The 19,213-nt window shown below is 41.1% G+C and overlaps 1 protein-coding gene across 1 annotated transcript; it reads left to right on the top strand.

The window, feature by feature from the left end:
• The first annotated feature begins 10,341 nt into the window (after positions 1-10,341).
• LOC136444961 (NAD kinase 2, mitochondrial-like) lies at positions 10,342-18,734 on the top strand. The gene is made up of 11 exons (XM_066442754.1): positions 10,342-10,634; positions 11,140-11,228; positions 11,605-11,693; positions 12,157-12,322; positions 13,095-13,220; positions 13,578-13,706; positions 14,361-14,456; positions 15,227-15,282; positions 15,899-15,952; positions 17,446-17,569; positions 18,165-18,734. The coding sequence occupies exons 1-11, from the start codon at positions 10,446-10,448 to the stop codon at positions 18,298-18,300; spliced, it is 1,254 nt and encodes a 417-aa protein (XP_066298851.1). The 5' UTR covers positions 10,342-10,445; the 3' UTR covers positions 18,301-18,734.
• Positions 18,735-19,213: the final 479 nt, after the last annotated feature.

The raw sequence follows: 19,213 nt of genomic DNA, 5'->3' as shown, positions 1-19,213 counted from the left end.
CCCGGCAGTCGGAAAACGGTTGCGATCTTTTACCAAGCCATCTGCTTGGAGATTAACTAAGAAGACCAACCTAACTGAAATTTAGCCTTTACAGCCGGATGCGTAAGGTTTTCAACCCAACTGGTCTATGTTTTGGATGTATACTCAGTATCCTATGAGCTAGATACACCTGTATGAAAATAAGGAAATAGGCAATTATATTTTCCATTGTGCATGACAATGACGAAGCAAAGTAAAATGCCTTTCTCTCCTTCCTTGTTTAGCCGTCAACTACAGGGATAGTTAAGAACCACCCAATAAAAAATCCCTTAAGTTAACGTACTTGTTGTCAACGCTAGGCGCCCTTAGCTTACCATACAGTTTGAAGGAATAACTGTCTTTAAACACTTGAACACAGTGAGGCAGTGTGACCCAAGGTAGCCCCAACAGCCGTCACCAGTCAAACCCACCATATCTATGTCGAGAAATGGGTCGCCATGATCTTATCTGTAAGGATACCCATATCATATCCACACTGCTAATGTCCCTCTTTACGACTCCTGTGTTGATGCCCTTATTTGGCTGTAGGTGTTCCACGAACCGGTGTTACCCAGAGTTCTGTGCCGTCTGGCTGTCACGGGCAGCCATTAATCAAGGGCACCTTCACGTCTGGAAAGAGTTCATTCGGACTTGGCTTTAACTTCGGAATTTATTGGTGAATGGATAAGAAGAGACAAGATAAGGTTTACAGGTTTGTGTGCACGCCCTGTATATTGGCTTCATTTGGCCATATCACGCATTCCCAAAGCACAACATTTTCCACCAATTTTCCTCATAAAATCGCTCAATAAAAAGAACGAAAAATGCCCTAGTGAGCATTGACCTCAGCGACTGTCGAAATGTTACATCATATAACCTTGAAACGAGGGCATGACGGTCTGTGTTCCAATTACAGCGGTTATTCTACCGAATTTCCTCCTCAAATCGTCAACATGGCAAAGAAGCAAAAAAGTAAAATGTCCCTGTTGTAGGTATTGACCTTAGCTACTGTTCTTTTACGTGAAATTCATGCAATGTTAACCTTGAAAAATTAAAGGAGATGGCGCTCTTTAGTCAAGCATTTAGTCAGACTAGAACTAACGTTAGTGAAAGAAGATTGACAGGAAACGCATCGAAAACAGTATATTACCCCTTCCCCGATATCAGAGGGAAACACATATTCACGAACCACGTAAAAGAGATAACAGACAGATATCGGAACTATGTCACACGCGCACCACTTCTGACGGGCTCTCAACAACACACTTCCTCCCGGAGTGACGTCTACTGATGATGTTCAAATTCTCAAGGACAAACGAACGTCCGCAAGGTCGTTTTCGTTGATAAACGGAAGCCATTGAAATCGAGATTCCAATTGATTCCAAATTGATATGGTTTTGTAGAGGATAGAGGGATGGAAAGAGTGGTCGAAAGACGAGTGTGCGTGTTTAGGAATTCCTTTGGTTTGAATGTTTTGATTTGGATTCATGCCAAAACAGTGTCTGCTCAGTGTTTGTGGCGATGTTTACAAACAATAAACACAGACAGTAAACAAACCGTTCCCGCCACATTCCTGCCCGATCCCTGTTATGTAAGTACGCTTCTTCGGCTCTAGGGAGGTCATTGACCTGTTGACGACTTTTGGCGCGAAATACTGGGAGATTCGCGGGTGGTATTTTGCTACAACTTTGTTTTCTGGTTTAAGCGCTGTGTGACAGACTAAGGAGGCTAAATTAGCAGAGACGCACATCATTTGATTTTTTCAATGCGACGCCTGTGCTAGCAATAACATCAATGTTTGGTCAAACATTTTAACTGTATGTGACATTTTTGTGGGAAGAGAACTCTGTGAAGCCAAAGTTGTAACGTTTGTCGGTTAAGACTTTTATAGTTGCGACAGTGTTTTTGTGGGCAAATGACGACAACTTACGCAAACAAGGAGCCGGTATACGTACTGTTACAAAGAAACTCTGTCGGCGTCGGTACGAAAGGCGAAAAACACACGACGCGTTGGCGCGGTTTTGATTTGTTTTGACCTCGAGACTTCGATTGGAAAGGTCATCCTTACTTGGACAATATTTCTTGAGTTTGTGCAGCGATGTAGAAGAGAAACGTAGACGATGACGCATAGAACGACTTCTTCAAGAAAAACGCCCTTCGTAGCTTCGCGTTGGTGTGGTTTTGTTTTTGACCTTGAGGGTTCCATTGAAAAGGTCATCCTCGCTTGTTCGACAGCAAACAGTTTTAAGAGTCTGTCGTGATCTGTACATAATAAGGAAACGCTAATGATGCGTTAACGATTTTAGACGACACCGCGTTGGCGCGGTTCTGTCTTTGACCTTGAGGATTCGATTGAACAGGTCATCGCACGTATTATCAGCAAACTGTTAGTTTGACTTTTCTACAGTTGAGTCGTGGTCTGTACATAATGCCCAGGCTCTAATGATCTATGTAACGATTTTCTCAAGAGAAGTCCTCTTCGTAACTTCGGCGCGGTTTTGTCTTTGACCTCGATGGTTCGATTGGAAAGGTCATCCTTACTAGCTATGTATCTAACGAAGTGAAGTCTTCTTCCTAGCTTCGCGTTGGCGCGGTTTTGTCTCTGACCTCGACGGGTTCGATTGGAAAGGTCACCGCACTTGTACAACAGCAAACAGTTACTTTGACCTTTCTAGACCTTTCTAGTGGTCTTTAGATGATAAAAGAATCTCTAATGATGTGGCTAATTATCCAGTCGACATTTTCGTGGGAACCGTCCTCGTCTCTTCTGTCCGTTTCTCGGAAACCGATGTCATTAACATGTTTGTAGCAATGAAAATAAGCCAAAAATACCACGGCTAGAGGGAAGCAAAATAAATAAGATTCTTCTCGACTGTTTGTTGCAAAGTTTGACGTCATTAGAGGCGAGATTTGCGCAGGACATTCGCGATTTCTGCTGCGTAACTTGTTGTCACTAGACAGATGTAGAATCAAGTTATTCGAAACATTTCAACCACCAAAAATACCGCCGCCACCAAGAATTCATGTTGATCTTATCAAGTTGAACTTGAATGTAACAGTTATACATTTCTGACATAGCTGTGTAAGTTTGCTATAGTACATGATAATACATACGAAAGACGTTGTATATACCAAAAAGAAAGAAAGCGATAAAGAAATAGCTATGATAACATGAACAGTTTGTTACTGTAGGTCTTTTTTTCATTGCAAGACATTGCGAATGCACTGCTCTAGTATTATTCACACGAAATTCCACCTTCAAGATAAATATTCGAGAGAAAAAAATCACTATCGTCAAAACCTATATAATCTAAATTTTAGAAGGGGATGGGGGGGGGGGGCGGGTGCATGGTATCTTTTATCTTCGACATAGATCTGTCAGATACGGTGACGTTTTAAACCGTGTTCTGTATGATACGGAAATATAAACTTGTTTCTGACACGGTGACCTTGGGTAGAGCTGCCCGTGACCCTTACAATCTTTAAGACCACACGGGGTCGCCTGAGGGCCCCTTAAGCGTCTTGAGTTTCACTAAGTCGATACAAGATTGCTTGTGATCTGTACTTAAGAAACGTATACAGACGCCAAAGAGCGCGGATACATTTCTGAGATGGACGGTTGAAGACATAAACACATCACGCAAGACGTTCTATGGATAAAGGGGGAGTCAAAACTTAATCTCCAAGCAGATGTTGGGTGAAATTTTTGTCCTGACCGTTTGGCCTCTGTGACAAAAGTTGAAATTTCTGACAGTGACAGTCAGAAGAACTTAACAGTTGTCCATCTGCTTGGAGATCAGAGATTAGTGCAAGGAGGCATTTTTGCTTCACAAATGTGCGTGAAGCCCCATCATACGCAAGTAGTCTGCTCTCAAAACTTTTGTCTCCACCATCCAAAAGATGGTAAGAAAGATCTAGAACTTTATTGACACAGCAACAATACGGAGACTGTTCTAAGGTCTTCTGCAACTGTAGACACACAAAAGCAAATAAAATCATGTTTAACATGATATGATCATAACAATGGCAATATAACTATATTGTGCTGTCGTTTACTCAACAGTTTCTTTGATTTAAACACGCTAGAAAGAAATCAACGAACAGGGTGGTTTAAAAGGGCATTTAAGGTCTATCCTCAAATGACTCTTACTTCTTTAATGAAGTTGAAATAAAACCCTTTCAATTTCAAAGCACCCACACCTGAAATAGCAAAACTGATATAAAAAATTCCCATGGCAAAACTTTGTGGATTAAACTCTTGCCAAGGAAAAGTAGAAACGTTCAATAGATCTGTCGGGGCCTTATCCTTAAATGACTTTTCCCTTCACTACAAGTATCATTAATAAAGTTGAAGAAATAAAACCCTTTTAATTTCAAAACACCTACACCTGAACTAGCAAAACTGATATCAAAAATTCCCACGGGAGACACTTTGTCGATCAAACTCTTGCCAAGGAAAAATAGAAACTTTCTATACATCTGTAGGATAACTTTCCCTTCATTACAAGTACATCTTTTTTAACGAAGTTGAAGAAATAAAACCCTTTCAAGTTTCAAGCACACCTGAACTAGCAAATCTGATATAGAAAAATCCCACGGGAAAACCTTGTAGATCAAACTCATGCCAAGGAAAAGTAGAAACTTTCTATAGATCGGTCGGAGGGCTGTTTTTCCGGCTGAAACGTGGACCAGTGCCAGGTGCGGAGTAAGACTCTTAAGACTGGTAAGGACCGGAAGATTATAAGAAACGTGTGCTCCTTCAAGTGGTACTAGAGATATGTAAAGCGACCTTGACAGTTCAAGCGCGTTCATTGCTCCGGATTTTCTGAAATGTATTGAAGAAAAGTACCGGCCGTTATATATAATGTCCTTGCTTGAAGAAAGAAGGAGAATGTGGACCAGATAATGATGTGTTTAAGTTAGAAAACTTCCGTTAAAACACAAGGTGCCATCGACAAGGAAAAACACGTTCTGTTCGCAAATGAACAAATCTAAAATCTAAAGGACGTTCAGGTGTCACGGAGAATTTCTAGACTCTCAACGGATCATAAAAATATTGAGACACAAAATGCTGAAATCTTGTCTTGTCTTAATTGAAAAGTAAATTGAAACTGTGTACATGTATGCAAAACATTACCCAAAATTTAACAACACACAAGGGGCACATAGTCTATCCGTTTACTTTTCATTTTATTTTCTGTAATTTTCTGTCGTTCATCATCGTTAAAACTACGTGCCGATAAGAACCTATTTGCTGTATAAAGGACAGTGTCCTCGAATGACCCCTGGAAAGCTTCCAGTTCCCATTGTGTTGCCATGACAACACTTTGCTACAAAGGTTAGGATCGTCGTCACATTGTGGAAAACGTGACATTACCGTTTCGTGGGTGGTCGGCTGGCGCCCCACGAGGCTAGCCGAGGTTAACCGAAGGTTGCCGAACGCCTGGCGACAAAAGCCGAACGGAAATGCCTGCGGGTTGCAGTGTTAAAGAGAACATTCTAAAGAGGGGCAGAGGTCACGTAAAGAGACAAGTTGAGGACAAATCAGAGTATTTCCTGTCCTGATCCCATTCAACTGGAGGGATTTTCTACCTTTGTTGCAAACTTGCTTACCGCCGTGTGTTGCCAATGTACGTGCATTTATACACAGGCTGAGAAATAGGGAAATGATAAGAGGAAAGGGAAAGAGAGAGAGAGAGAGAGAGAGAGAGAGAGAGGGGGGAGGGAGGGAGAGAGAGGGAGAGAGAGAGGGGGAGAGGGAAAGAGGAAGAGGGGGTAAAGAAAGAGATATGCAGAGAGTGGGAGAGGTAGAGCGAAAGAAAGTGAGAGAGCACGGGAGAGGGAGGGAGCGAGAGAGGGAGGGAGGGAGGAGTGGGAAAGAGAAAGAGAGAAGAAGAGAGAGAGAGCGAAATAAAGAAAGAAAGAAAGATAGAGTGGGATGAATTGGGAAGCGAAAAAACAAAGGACACGCAAGAGTTCTTAAGCTATGGTGAGTGTGAGATTGATAGATAGAAAGAGTGAATACATTGATATTAAGTCGTGAGGAAATATAGGTTCAAAGTACACAAGCATCAATATAAATTTGAAGTTTTACAAAATAGTGGACATTTTTCTTTCTTCAATATTTTCATTTGCAACAGAACCTCAAGTTCCCATTTGGTACGACAAAGATTATCATTGTAAGCTTCTCGGTCGATTTCTTAGAAATCGCTTGGTTTGAACCCCTAATTTGGTAGACTAAACCTATCCACCACCTGTATACGTTCTTGACGACCGAGGCCACACCAGATATTAGATAGAACTAAATAGATTGGAGAGATTACAGTAACCATGGCAACACATTTGGTTCAATTCCTGTCCGTTTATTTGATTCTTGTTCTCAGCACATTAAGTAAGTGTGCAGATTACGCGCCCAAATCCCGAACAAAGAAACTGGTGTCGTGTACTTGGCCTTTAATTTGTGAAACGCTGATGGGTAAGGCACACTGCGTAATGTGATTTCGAGCGGTCGACTGCTAGAAGGCCAGTGGTGTAGCCTCCACCAGGCCTTCCTACGGGGGTACGCATCGTAGAATTCGGCATAAAAAGTTCAATAATTGGCCAGGAGAGTCAGTCCACGGGAATCTTAACATTCCCCCTCGGAAATGAAATGCGCCTGCAAATGAAACCCTCTGGTGGCCAAACTCCCCTGGCAAATATTTTCCCTGTAGCCGGCGTAGCTAGTCTAGTAGAGACTACCAGCAGTGCATGCGTAGCTTTTTAAAGCCTACTGGCAACCTGTAATTGAGGAAGCTTACACCACTTTCCCTTGGGACAGAAATAAGCTCACACTATTTGCAGTGGTGCCAGCTGGAGCCAAATGTGTGGCCATGGGTTTGGGGTTGAAATCACTTCAACTTGTGGCGGGACTGATGGAAAGGTACCTACAGTAAAGAGGATTTTGGATTGAAAGATCCAAAAACTGAAATCGTTTCATTTATTCTTTAAGTCTTAAAGTCGATCTTGTCCCAAAATATCGCTTCGCTTACATTATAAGGCTGGCGACTCCAGGTTTGGAATGATCCTAAAAATCTGCAATTTTAACAATTCGTGCTTGCAGAATAAGCAAACAGTACAATCCATGAAATTTGAAAAAGTAATAAATCTGCAAATTCAAGGCAACCGTTGTTTTATAGTACGCTGTATTACTTTGGATACTTTATTCACTCCATTAGCTATCATAATGGAGTAGCTAATCTTCCTGGAGTCACAAATAAAACAAACATACATTTGACATACTACATTGATGTAGAGATATGATAATTTTCATGAATTTCGAAGCCTGTTATAGTCCTGACGTTTTGAGATTTTAGTCGGGCAAGTACACACGACGTATGTGGTGTTCTAGCGGCCACTGACCTTTTGCCATTATACAAGGAGTGTAGCGTTGTTCAGTCTAACATGGAAGAAAACAGAAACCCAGAAGCGAGCCGGATTATCCACTTAATGATGCCGTCAGGAACTATTCCGATTATTTGCTGGTGAGATGTCCCAGAAACTCCGGGTACACATTCTGCGAAGCCCCGGCGAAGTTTTGTACATACACTGGTATTCTTAGAATCTGTACCCTTTTTTTACACTCACCACAAATATTTGTTGCAGTTTGTTTGCAAATTTTTTGCCTCCTTTGTAAGCAAAGGAAATTCTTCTACACAAGAACAACGGCAATACCCTGGTCCAATATCGAGATGTTTGGATGTTTCAAAATTTGAACTTGTTAAATTTAGGCGTTATAAGAAGGCCGGCTAGGGGTCTTTTCATTAAGCTTGAGGTTAGACATAGTACCCCCGCGATGTCTGGTACATAGACTGGCATTCTCAGAATCTATATATCGTTTTTTTTCGTCCATCACCGCAAATATTTGCCGTAAGTGTTTACAAATCTGTAATCATATACGATGTCGCATTTGTTAAGACTTATATATCGTTGTGTATATGACAGAAATACCAACCTGAAATCGTGATATTGAGACCGTTTCAAAATTTACACTACAGAAAAAAATAAAGTGGAACTCCTTATTATATAATCAAATCAAGGAAACAGAATATGACTTTCCCAACTTTGATTTTTCAAAAACTTATGATCGGCTCAGACGACTTTTTAAGACCATAGATAAGGCAACCTTGCCGACCATCCGGCCCGATCACAACTGACCTTGTTCACGACTAACCGTGGCTCAACCATGATGAGGTCGCCATCGCAATGCTTATAATGGTTATATACGGCGACTGGAAAATACTGGCGAATACACTGGTTGACTAATTGGATAAAATTACGGATTCTTTGTTGGGGATACAGCTTAAAACATGATGATTCAGAGCAGTGACTGGGAGTCTTTTTCATTCGTAACTTTTCTCAGAACTTCGGACGTTCTCTCGCCTTGATTTCGACTACGAAGTAACCATGGGGAAACGATAGCAGTAACAGAAACAGACAGGAAAAGTTTATGCCTTCCTTTTATAATAAGATAGATTAACGTGGAAGTAAAAATGCGTCATCTGCAGAAAACGAGTACGTAGTTTCGCCCACTCAATGTTACAGTTACTTCCCTCTGTGACCCAAATTTCTCAGACAGACTTTTGACAGTATACAGTACTTCCGACTTTTTCATAAACTTTTAAGCTTGCAACTTCCTTTATAACTTTTCCTGCTCTTTTCTGATCCGCCCACGAGGTTTGATCCATTTCTTCTGAAGTCCCCCACCTCCACGGTTCAAACAATTCAAACAAACCTACGTAATAAGTCGCAGCACATCCGTTTTGGAAGGCGTCAGAACGTAAACAATTGAAAGTAAACAAATTTGACAACTTTATAAGACTCTTCCACAATAGCTAGAAATGTGATAGACAAATCATGAATATTTAAGGTTATTTTTGATATCACTTTAAAGGATGCATGAGCTTGAAAAAGTCGTACAACAGTTTGGAGAAAGCTTAGTCAGTGCAAAGTTTGTGTGTGACTTAACGTTGGGTAACATAAATTCGGGATTTTTCCGATAATGGTTGACTGAAATCAATCTAGCAGAACAATAAACCATCCTTTTTTTCTATAATTCTGTCAGTATCATGTACTATCTTTGCACTAATCATATATATGGTAGATTTTGTCTCTAGTCGTGCTGACACCATAACATTTCAACTTGAAACTACCGTCCGCCGCACGCACAATTACGGTGCTGTCGGACAGGGGGGCACATTAATTCGGGAGAGAAGATTCGTCTTGAATATCTTACCGCTAATCACATTTTATACAGCAGCTATTCGTTCCATCCTTGGCTTGAGGAGAGTGCTATGGATATAGACGTGTCCAAGTAAAAAAATACACGAAAAAACGGCCGTACCGCACACATCAGGCCAGTTCGGGTACAACCCGTGTGTTGAGTCGGTAGAACTTCACTCAAAGTCGGCCCATCGTCATCATCGGGCAACGTGTAACGTTACATTATTCATGGGAAGTTAGCTGGATGCCGTAGCAATGGTAATACTACTATGTTCATGTGTTCCTTGTTGTGTTAGGAGCAAACTTTGAGGAAAATATATTCCTCAGTCCACTATCACACGCAGCATTTAGACAAAAAAGTGTTCCTCACAAACCTTTGTCGTCTGCTTGACAACAGGATTCTGGTTAACAATATGGCGGCGGGAAAATACACGTGCCGTAGGTTGTAGCAACAGAGAGGAGTTTTGATGATTGATCACACTTAGAATCCAGTTGCAGGTTAGCAAAAGAGATTGTAATAAGTTGTCTTGTAAATAATTGTGTTGAGCAGGAATCGGATGTGACATTTTTCTTATAAACCAGCCGACAACCATGTTGTTTAAGTCTCCCACGAAGTCCTCAGACTGTTCCAATAAGGGACGGAGAGTTTTTGACCTCGTCGCCTTATAATCCATGCTTATCGAAGCTTTTCAGACAGTGTTCTGAATACGTAAGTCTGGCAGGTTTTCATTTCTAGCGGTATTACTTATGTTGCATCTAGCACATATCCCTAAATACCCCGTTTTCGAAAAATCCCGAATTAAGTACCCCGCGAATTTAGGTTACCCAACGTTACTTTTCGCCTTCATTTTGGACGAAAAGGGGTGAGCCATTCACATTTTTGCACATTTATTTTCTGAAGTTTCGCAAAGAATCATAATTTGAGGTAGAATTTTCAAAACCGATTGTTGAATTTGAAAGATTGCTTGGTATCCAGATCGAACGCTTTTTCTACTTTAAAACAAATTTGGAATTCAAATCTTCCCCATTCTGTTCAAATGGACTATCCCGCAATCATCACGTGAAAAAACATGGCGGCCACGGGTTCGCAAACTTGTGTTTTCGGCGATTTTTTATAGCGTTTCGTCCCATATTCTCACCCTACGTCACCCTACACCGATTTCAAGGACATGGCACGATTATTTCTTCGCCGTATGTACAGAAATAAGATGTTTGAAAGGACGTTTTGCTCCCAAAATGCGCCAAACGACCCTCCGGTTTTCCGACCGGAAAAAGTTCTTGTCGTCAGCAAGATGTCACGTTATGAGTTCGAGAAACACAAACAGCCGTACCTGTCTGAGGACGAGCTAAGGAGACGGGTAAGGCAGAAGTTATAGTCTTAAGAAGGGTTTAAGAAAGGCGTTGTGATGATTTTAAGAAGTATTTGACTTGGAATGTGGGTGAGGGGGCGGGTCACTTGATGGCGACTTTGTTTACGCTGCCGTCAGCAAATTATTCCCACGTGTTGTGGCGTTTGTTTGTTTGGGACACAGAGCATACTAGAAATGGCTTGTGAAATGCGCTTAGAGGAAAATTATCTGGACAAAATATAAGCTAATAACACAACAAACGTGTGTTAATGTGTCTGAATATTCTCATATATGTATCTCTCTCTCTCTCTCTGTGTTTGGTGTGTGTTTGTGTGTGTGTGTGGGGGGGGGGGGGTGTTTGTGTGTGTGTGTGTATACATATGTACCCATGCAGTGCAGCAATCTATTTTTAGGAGTGACTGGAAGGGTTACAAAGCAGTGTGGGATAGGCGGTGAAGTCTGCCATCTCTTATTGCCTTGTTGTCTTACCTTTGCATAACTCCATCCCTTCCAGTTAGCAGCCCGAGGTTCCAACTATGAAGGTCTGATGAAACGACACAAAATCCACACCAGGAACCTGGAGTCAGTCACAGAGGCACTCAGGTCAGGGCTTATGGTCGCTTATCTTATATCCAATCTCTTGAGCAATCCACCTGTGAGTGTGACATCATGTTATGTACATAGAAGACTTGCTCAGTGAGGAGTGGATCTTAAGTTGCAGAAAGTTTATAGCGCCCCCCATCTCTGTTACGGGTGGATTGCTCTTTCCTTGACAAAGACTGGAGTCAGACAGTCAAGGATTCGTGCAAGTCCAATTTTTGTACTCATCAACTTTGCTTGAAAATGATTACCATGATAAATGAATGATACCAACACAGACAGACTTTCAACCTTAAGGATAAGTTATTAGTGGCTGATTACCCAGACGTCAAGCTAAAGGAAGACACAGTATGATTGTGTGAATCTTCTCTGCCTTTAGAAGCCACGGTGTGGAGGTCAAGGTCGTACAGAAACACGAGTACACCCCAGAGAAGGTCAACTGGGCTGATGTCATCATGTCTGCTGGAGGTAAAGGTCATGTGGTTACTATGGTTACCACTGTCAAGGTTGTTTTGTTTTCATTTATCAACTTTTGTTTCTTTCTAAAATGAATGTTATAAGGATTTTTATGATTTTGTGTCTATAACAGTCACATACAAAATCATAAAAATCCACATGTATAAGTAGGTCTAGGCTAAGAAAAGGCATGATTAAAGTTTTGGAAATGCTAGTCTACCTAGATCCCAGTCTAGGAGCATTTGCCTCTGCCATTACAAGATAGTTCCCCTATCAGCTTCCTTTAAAATTGCAGATTACAAGTATGCAAATCACACTGCAAAGATGACAAGTGGGGACGGGCTTGAGTGCCCTCCAGAGGTAGATCCACTAGCTTAATAGTTCTTGTCTTTAGTTGTCCATCAGATCTATACTTTGTAAGTTGTTTCTGCTGTTTTCTTCATCACTAACATCCTGTTATCCCCTGTTGTGGCAGGTGATGGTACGTTCCTGATGGCTGCCAGTCACATCCTGACCAGGAAGAAACCATTAATAGGGGTGAACACTGACCCCTCCAGGTCCGAGGGGTTCCTGTGTTTACCCAAGGAGTTCTCTGGGAAATTCTCACGTGCGCTGGACAGACTGTTGGCTGGGAAGTTCAGGTGAGACATAGGGCGGATCAAATTACCAGCCTGGTTTCATATTTCCTCTCCCCACTGAAGGTGAAAGTGAAAGTGATCTTGATCCAGTTTAGCTAAAGAGTTATTCTTCCACTGGTCGTGACAGAAAAGACACACATCATGTACAGTATCTATAGGTTCATTGTAACATGGAAATTCTTCCCCTAGCTTATTTTTATAAGTACAATGAACCATAGACCACAGACTGTGACCCTTTCCAGTAGCGAGCATGTTGGGTGAGCGTTGCTAACCACTGGAATATGCACGCTTCATGAGGTTGCCCTATCCATTATTCACTGCCCTGTCCACCACCGAGAAAATAGTATAAGGGTTCTTTGATATGGACCCAGTAGCTAAGTATGGATGGATATCATGCTATGAAGTGCTGAAACACATCCTTACAAACGGAAAGTAAAGATACATTTGCTTTTACTTCAAAGGATATGAAGATATGGGATTTTAGTGTGATCCTTTTTCAATAGGCCTCTCCATCTGTTAAGGTGGATTTGAATCCTTTCAAAGAGCCTGCTTGTCTGTGTGTGCATGTGCATATCTGGTGCAATATCTTAAGAACCTGTGGATGGATTGCAAAGATGTTTTGTATGTTGGTTGGTGTCAAAGGTCAAATTCCATTCTGGGCCCCCTGATTTGAGACCTCGGTACTGCAGCAGAACTTCATATTTTTGTATATTTGGTCCTGGACATTATTTGGGCTTGTTTGTTTAATTCATACACTCATGTTTATTTGTTATAGATGGAGATGGAGGAACAGGATTCGCATCACCCTGGAGGGGTACCAGGTCAGCCTCATCGACCCCGTGGACCTGGACGACCTTGAACTGGGAGCTCACGATCACCTTGGACCTCACAGAGACTACAGGTACGTGTGTGTGTGGGGGGGGGGTGTCTTAATTTTATTTCTTCACCTTGAAAATAGGTAGGTACTGGCTCTATAGCTTTAACGAATTGGTGTAAGTTTTGTTTCTTTATCTTGAAATATGTATGGGGAGCCATCATGACTGGAGACTGGAAAGGCTTGACTTAAGCAAGCATCTTGAAAACAAATGACTTTTAATCCTGCCTACCAACTCCCAACCATAGATGACCTTGCTAGCTCGCGACTAACTGCCAACCATGGTCTGGAGAAGGTTGGAAGGCCATGGTCGGCTATGTGGGACAGTGACATTAGTTATCACAACTTTTCGTAGGTTTTGATGTTTTTCCTTTGTGTGATCAGATACCAGAGTGAGTCTGACGATGAGCGACTGTTGAATCCATCGGAGCGACCGTTGGACGCCACAGAGACGACCGTGCTGCCCATTCGCGCGCTGAACGAAATCTTCATCGGGGAGACCAGGGCCTCCAGGTACGGGGTTGTGTAAAAGGACATGTCACAGGTCATGTCAAAGGTCGTGTCAAAGGTTATCACAGAAAAACAGTCAAACCTGTCTGTAGTTACCACTCAATGGCCTTGTAGAAAATGGTCACTGTAGACAGGGGTCGTGTCATATGTCATGTCAAAGATCATGTTAAAGGTGATGTTAAATGTAATCACAGAAAATGCAGTCAAACTTGTCTGTAGTGACTACATGTACTGGCCTTGAAAAATAGGGTCACAGAAGACAGGTGGTTTCTATAGACAAGTGATGTGACTATGGACTATAGACAGGTGGTCACTCCATATGTATATACAGGTGGACACTAAAGACAGAGTTCTTAATCAATGAGAAAGGTGACCAGAGTAGTCAGGTAGTCTCTATCAAAGTTTATGCAGAGGTGGTCACGGATACAGGTGTGACTTTTGTATTGTAGACTATCAAAGAAAACATTTTTACTTCTTAACTCTGCTAAGGAATGTTCTTACACTGCTGACTGTACATGTGGAAAACACTAAAAAAAGTAGGAGACTTCAAATAAAAACTTGTGACTTATATAGTATAGATTAGTAAGTACAGATAAGTACTTGAATCTGCTAACATGTACAATGTGCTAACATTGTCCTGTTGTTGTGTTGTTTCAGGACGTCGTACTACGAGTTGTCGGTTGATGGACGTCGCTGGGAGAAACAGAAAAGCTCAGGACTGACCGTGTGTACTGGGACAGGGTCATCATCATGGTGGGTTACAGTCTAACCTAAACTAGATTGATGCTTATGTAAAGATTTTATATGATATTTTCGTACACAAAATAACAACAAGCTATCGGTCGGTCCTCTAATCCTTCTCGAGTTTACAATGAACCAAAGCCTATGTCACGGGACCACAACAGAAGTGTGACATTAGCAACGAGTCAGTATCAGCCCCCGTCTTGGTTGAGGGATGGTCAACAGCCTCTTTTACTCCTTTTAGAAAGTACTGTAAATGCATTGAAGTTTGTGTGGTTTTTATTTCACACTAAGGCAAAAATTGAGTGTTGAATGAATGAATGAATGAATGAATGGTTTATTTTTGCACAACAGCATTTTAAAAACATTTCGCAGCCAGTAGGCTGAATTGCATGTTTTTGTACATAACAATCGCTTCTATACATGGAACCATAAAATTACAAGTAATAAAACTAAGTGTTTACAAAAAACTTACTACAAATGAATCTTACGAAAATACATACACTTCTTCATCATCATCATTCTTCCGGGTATCCGCAGTGTTTTTAAGTTTGTGGCAGTGCTATAGTCGCATACTGATACAGTATTGGACAAAAATGCTTGAAATGGTCACCACGAAAACTGAGAACTTAAAACCACCACAAACATTTCTGCATTTACAGTAATCCTACTCAGCGTCCAATGGGCAGACCTAAATTTATCCAAATATGAAACACATTAATCTTTAATATTTTTGCTTGCTGATACACCACTGACTGATACTGATGTAATTTTATTCACAGGTCCCTCCATATCAACCAGCTGACCTACCAGAGCACTAGAGAGATCCTCAGGATAGGTGAGTTTACATAGCCAGTAAGCAGCCTTTCGCAGGAACAAAACAGTCAAATTGTACAGTAAGTACAAGCTGCATAGGACTTCAACAAAACTGTACAATCAGATAAATTACTATTACGTTTCACAAATACATGTATATAGATGCACTGGTGCACTCACAGGCCAACATTAGGTGTCGTGTGGCGTAAGGGCAGGGTGTTCGAGAGGTCTTGAGTTCGAATCCCCCTGACGCCGCCGATGTTGTGCCCTTGGGAAAGGCACTTTACACGACTTTCCTCACTTTGCCCAGGTGATTAAAAAAATGGGTATGTTGTTATCTGTACGTGACACTGTTGATATTATAAGTTATAAAAACTTGAGTGCAATGCCACGTCGTCCTTGTCTGTCATAAACCGAAGTAAAAAAAACAAAAAAAACATTAGGTGCATAGCTCCAACTTTGGGTGTGTGTACCCCAAAACATTGATTGCAGCTGCAGAGTGTCCAGACTACTCCAGCAGCGGAATACAGTGGACTACTAAAACATTGATTTATGTTCAGTAGTACTGTAATGTTAAACATGTATGTAAACTAACCAAACTTTGGTGATTCGTCCTCACAGTTGATTTTCTCTTGCAGTCAATGAAGAAACCAATTCTCGAGTCTCGATAGATTCGGATGTCATCACTAGAGGTGAGAAATCACGCTGTTCTGTTTCCATGGTTACGAATCGTCTGGGTTGGTCCAAGAGTCGTAGCTGGTCATTCATGTTGTTTTTCCAGTTAAGCATATAAAAAAAATCTGAGAACCTACAAATTAAATTGGTGTGGACCGTGTGCTCTTGGTGTTCTGTACATAGTGTGCTTTGTGCTATATGCTTGTTGTGGTTGTTGTTGTCTGTTGTTGTTTTAACTATTACTGCTTCTTAGGTGATGTAGACATCATAGATTCTGACTTTAAGAAGCAAAGCTACTTTGTATTTACCTTGTAGATCCTTGTAGTGTGCGTAGTTCAGTGGTTAGAGATCCTGCCTCGCTAGAAGCCCCGGGTTCGATCCTGTGTCTCTTACCCAACATGCACGCTACTGGAAAGGGTTGCAGTCCTAGGACAGAACGTTAGGCCGTGGTCCACTGTTCATTGTGCTTGTCGAAAAGAGCTAGGGAAATTTCCCCGGTACAATGAACCTGTAAATACTGTACATAGCGTCTGTCTTCTCTGTCACGACCAGTGGAAGAATAGCTCATCTGTGCATTGAGTTCATTTGAGCTAAACTGGTTCGAGATCACTTTCCTTTCCTTTTTCCTTACCCTACTTAATGCCATGGAGGTAATATGTATGTTTTAGCAATGTCTGCATCTTAGTATGTATGTTAGTTTGCAAACTTAAAACTGTTATCAATGAATTTTTCTCTGGTTGCTTCCATGGACTGGTAGTTGCTGACAGAGGTAAGAAGACTGGTGGGAAAGTTACAAAATCTGTCCTTGTTGTTTGCTGTTACCTGTTTGTTTTTCTTGTTTTTTGTTGCAACGTGTTGATTTTGTGGAAGAGTGTTTGTTTCTGTGTTCTGCTGGATTCTGCACTTGTTTTGCTGTTGTTGTGGTGCATCTTCTGTTTCCTGTGTTTGGCTATTTGCCTGTAAACCCAAGATTTCTGTGGGCATGGCTGTGTGGTTTATGACCTTTTCCTGCTACATTTGTATGTTCATCAGTCAAAGTTACTTCCAGTTAAAGATATGCAAAGGCACTAGTTTTTCTGTTGGTATGGTATGGACTTTTTTGCCATGTAATGGTACCAAGCTAATAATGGTAGTCAAATGTTGAGTTACTGTACTTACAAACTCTTAGAAACGTTTCTAACAGCACCAAAGCATCAAACCTGTTCCACAGATTTTTTTCATTGTGTTTTTCCAGTTCAGCACATTTAAAAAATCAAAGAAGCAACATATTGAATTTGTGTGGCTTGCTTCCAGTCCAATCTGTAACTTTACTTGATATTTTGAGCAGCAGTTTGTATTCCCTAGCCTGTCATCCTAGTTAGTTTACAGGGATTTTCCTAGTTGGTGGGGAAATGGGAGCACCAGCAAACTAGGGTGGCTCTCAATCTAGTGTTTCACAATTGACGTACTAAGCTAAAACTTGTGTTTGTTTTCTTACCTTACTGAACCTTAAAATTTGTTCTTCCTCCAGTGATGAGAAGATACAACAACTCCCTGATGTTTGACGCTAGCGAACCTAAGATGACGTACACGGTACGAGACCCGATCATTAACGGAGTTTTCTCAGTCAAGAACCCAAGAGGGTTCGCTAAAAGGTTTGTGTCATAGGATTATTCCTTATACAAACATTTAGGCCTAGGAAAATTAATTTTTGATTCTAATTTTGGCCCTACAAAATCAGGGTCCATACATAGGGATTGATAAACCAAGGAAGTTTTATATAAAACCTCCTTGGATAAACTGAACAAAGATTACAATTATGCAGTGTGTCAACATAAAGGAGACCTAGGTTTGGTCGATCTGTTTCTATCACTTTTTTTATTGCAACATAACTGAAGAAAACATGTTTAAAAAGGATTCTAAAACATTTTCATCATTTCAGATCAAAAATTGTTTGTTCTTTGCCTGATTGGTCAAGTTGCTCCCCCCCTGCTATATTTCTACCTCTTTTAATGTTAGTATCCTGAGTGAATATGTAACCTTAAGTCTAATTCACAGGTGAATGTTGAACTGATTCACGTTAGATGGCACCCGATATAAGCAATGCTGCTTGGGTTGCCCATTGTATTGCCTTGTTGCAATTCTAATAGATAGAATAAATTAAAAAAAAAAAAAATTTCACCTGAAAATGTCCAAGAAGCAAGGAAATTAATTGATATGGCTTCAGCTGGATATTTTTCTTTATTTCAGAATCACGGTCCGATCGCGCTGCTGGGACGCCTGTCTGGCAGTGGACGGGGGATTCTCCTTCCAGTTCAACGACGGAGCGATGGCGTCTCTCGAAATCCTCCCGGAGGACGCCCTTCGAACTGTGATTTTGGACTGAACTCAACAAAATGCCTAATGCTTCTCCGATTTCACTACTTATATAATCACATTTGACGATGACACAAGCTCTTCCTTCAAAGAAAGAATGATGGTGTATTTCAAATTCCTCCAAGGGATGCTCTTCAAACCGTGATTTTGGACTGAACATGACAAAACTTGCAGACGCTTCCTGATTTTGTTATTTTCACAGCTTCTTATGTCTTGAAGATCCCATCTGCCAAAGACACGAGAAGTGTAAAAACACAGGGATGGCCTCCTGAGGATGCTCTCTGAATGGTGATCTTGGACTGAACATTAGAAAACTGACAAAAGCTTCTCCGATTTTACAGTGAAGTTTTGAAGATCATATTGTTGATGACACAAGTACAACGAAGTAGTTCAACAAAGGAACGATGGCATATCGTGAAATCCTCCAAGGCATGCCCTTCAAACTAACATATAGATTGACAACATAAGGGAAAACCTCCACCTCCTTGAGTAACTATTTTTGACGTTTCTACCTTCTCAACCTACACAGTGTCATCCCAATGACAGAGGCACCGTTTGGACTGAACATGATAAAACTTGCAATGGCTTCTCAAAATTGACTTCGAAGATCCCATGACAACAAGAAAAGTTAATTCAAAGGACATCTGTGTGGACTTCTGATGGGTTAGACACTAAAAAGCCACAAAGGCCTGTCTTGATTCACTGTGTTTGGTAAAGTAAAGACTCATTTGCTCAATTATGCAACCAGATGTGGACATTTAAGAGGATATGAGCCATAATTTTGATGGACTAAATATCGCAAAACATGCCAAATGGAAAATGTATCTCAACATAGTTAATAGCTTACTGATGATGTTGTCAACAGTTATTGTATCTTGAGTCAATTTGGCTCCCAGAAAGTTAGTTTCTCCACTGGTGAACAC

The sequence above is a fragment of the Branchiostoma lanceolatum genome, chromosome 11 (assembly GCF_035083965.1).
Source record: "Branchiostoma lanceolatum isolate klBraLanc5 chromosome 11, klBraLanc5.hap2, whole genome shotgun sequence".
NCBI lineage: Eukaryota > Metazoa > Chordata > Leptocardii > Amphioxiformes > Branchiostomatidae > Branchiostoma > Branchiostoma lanceolatum.
The sequence above is the reverse complement of the archived record's forward strand: the minus strand, read 5'-3'. Positions and strand labels throughout refer to the sequence as shown.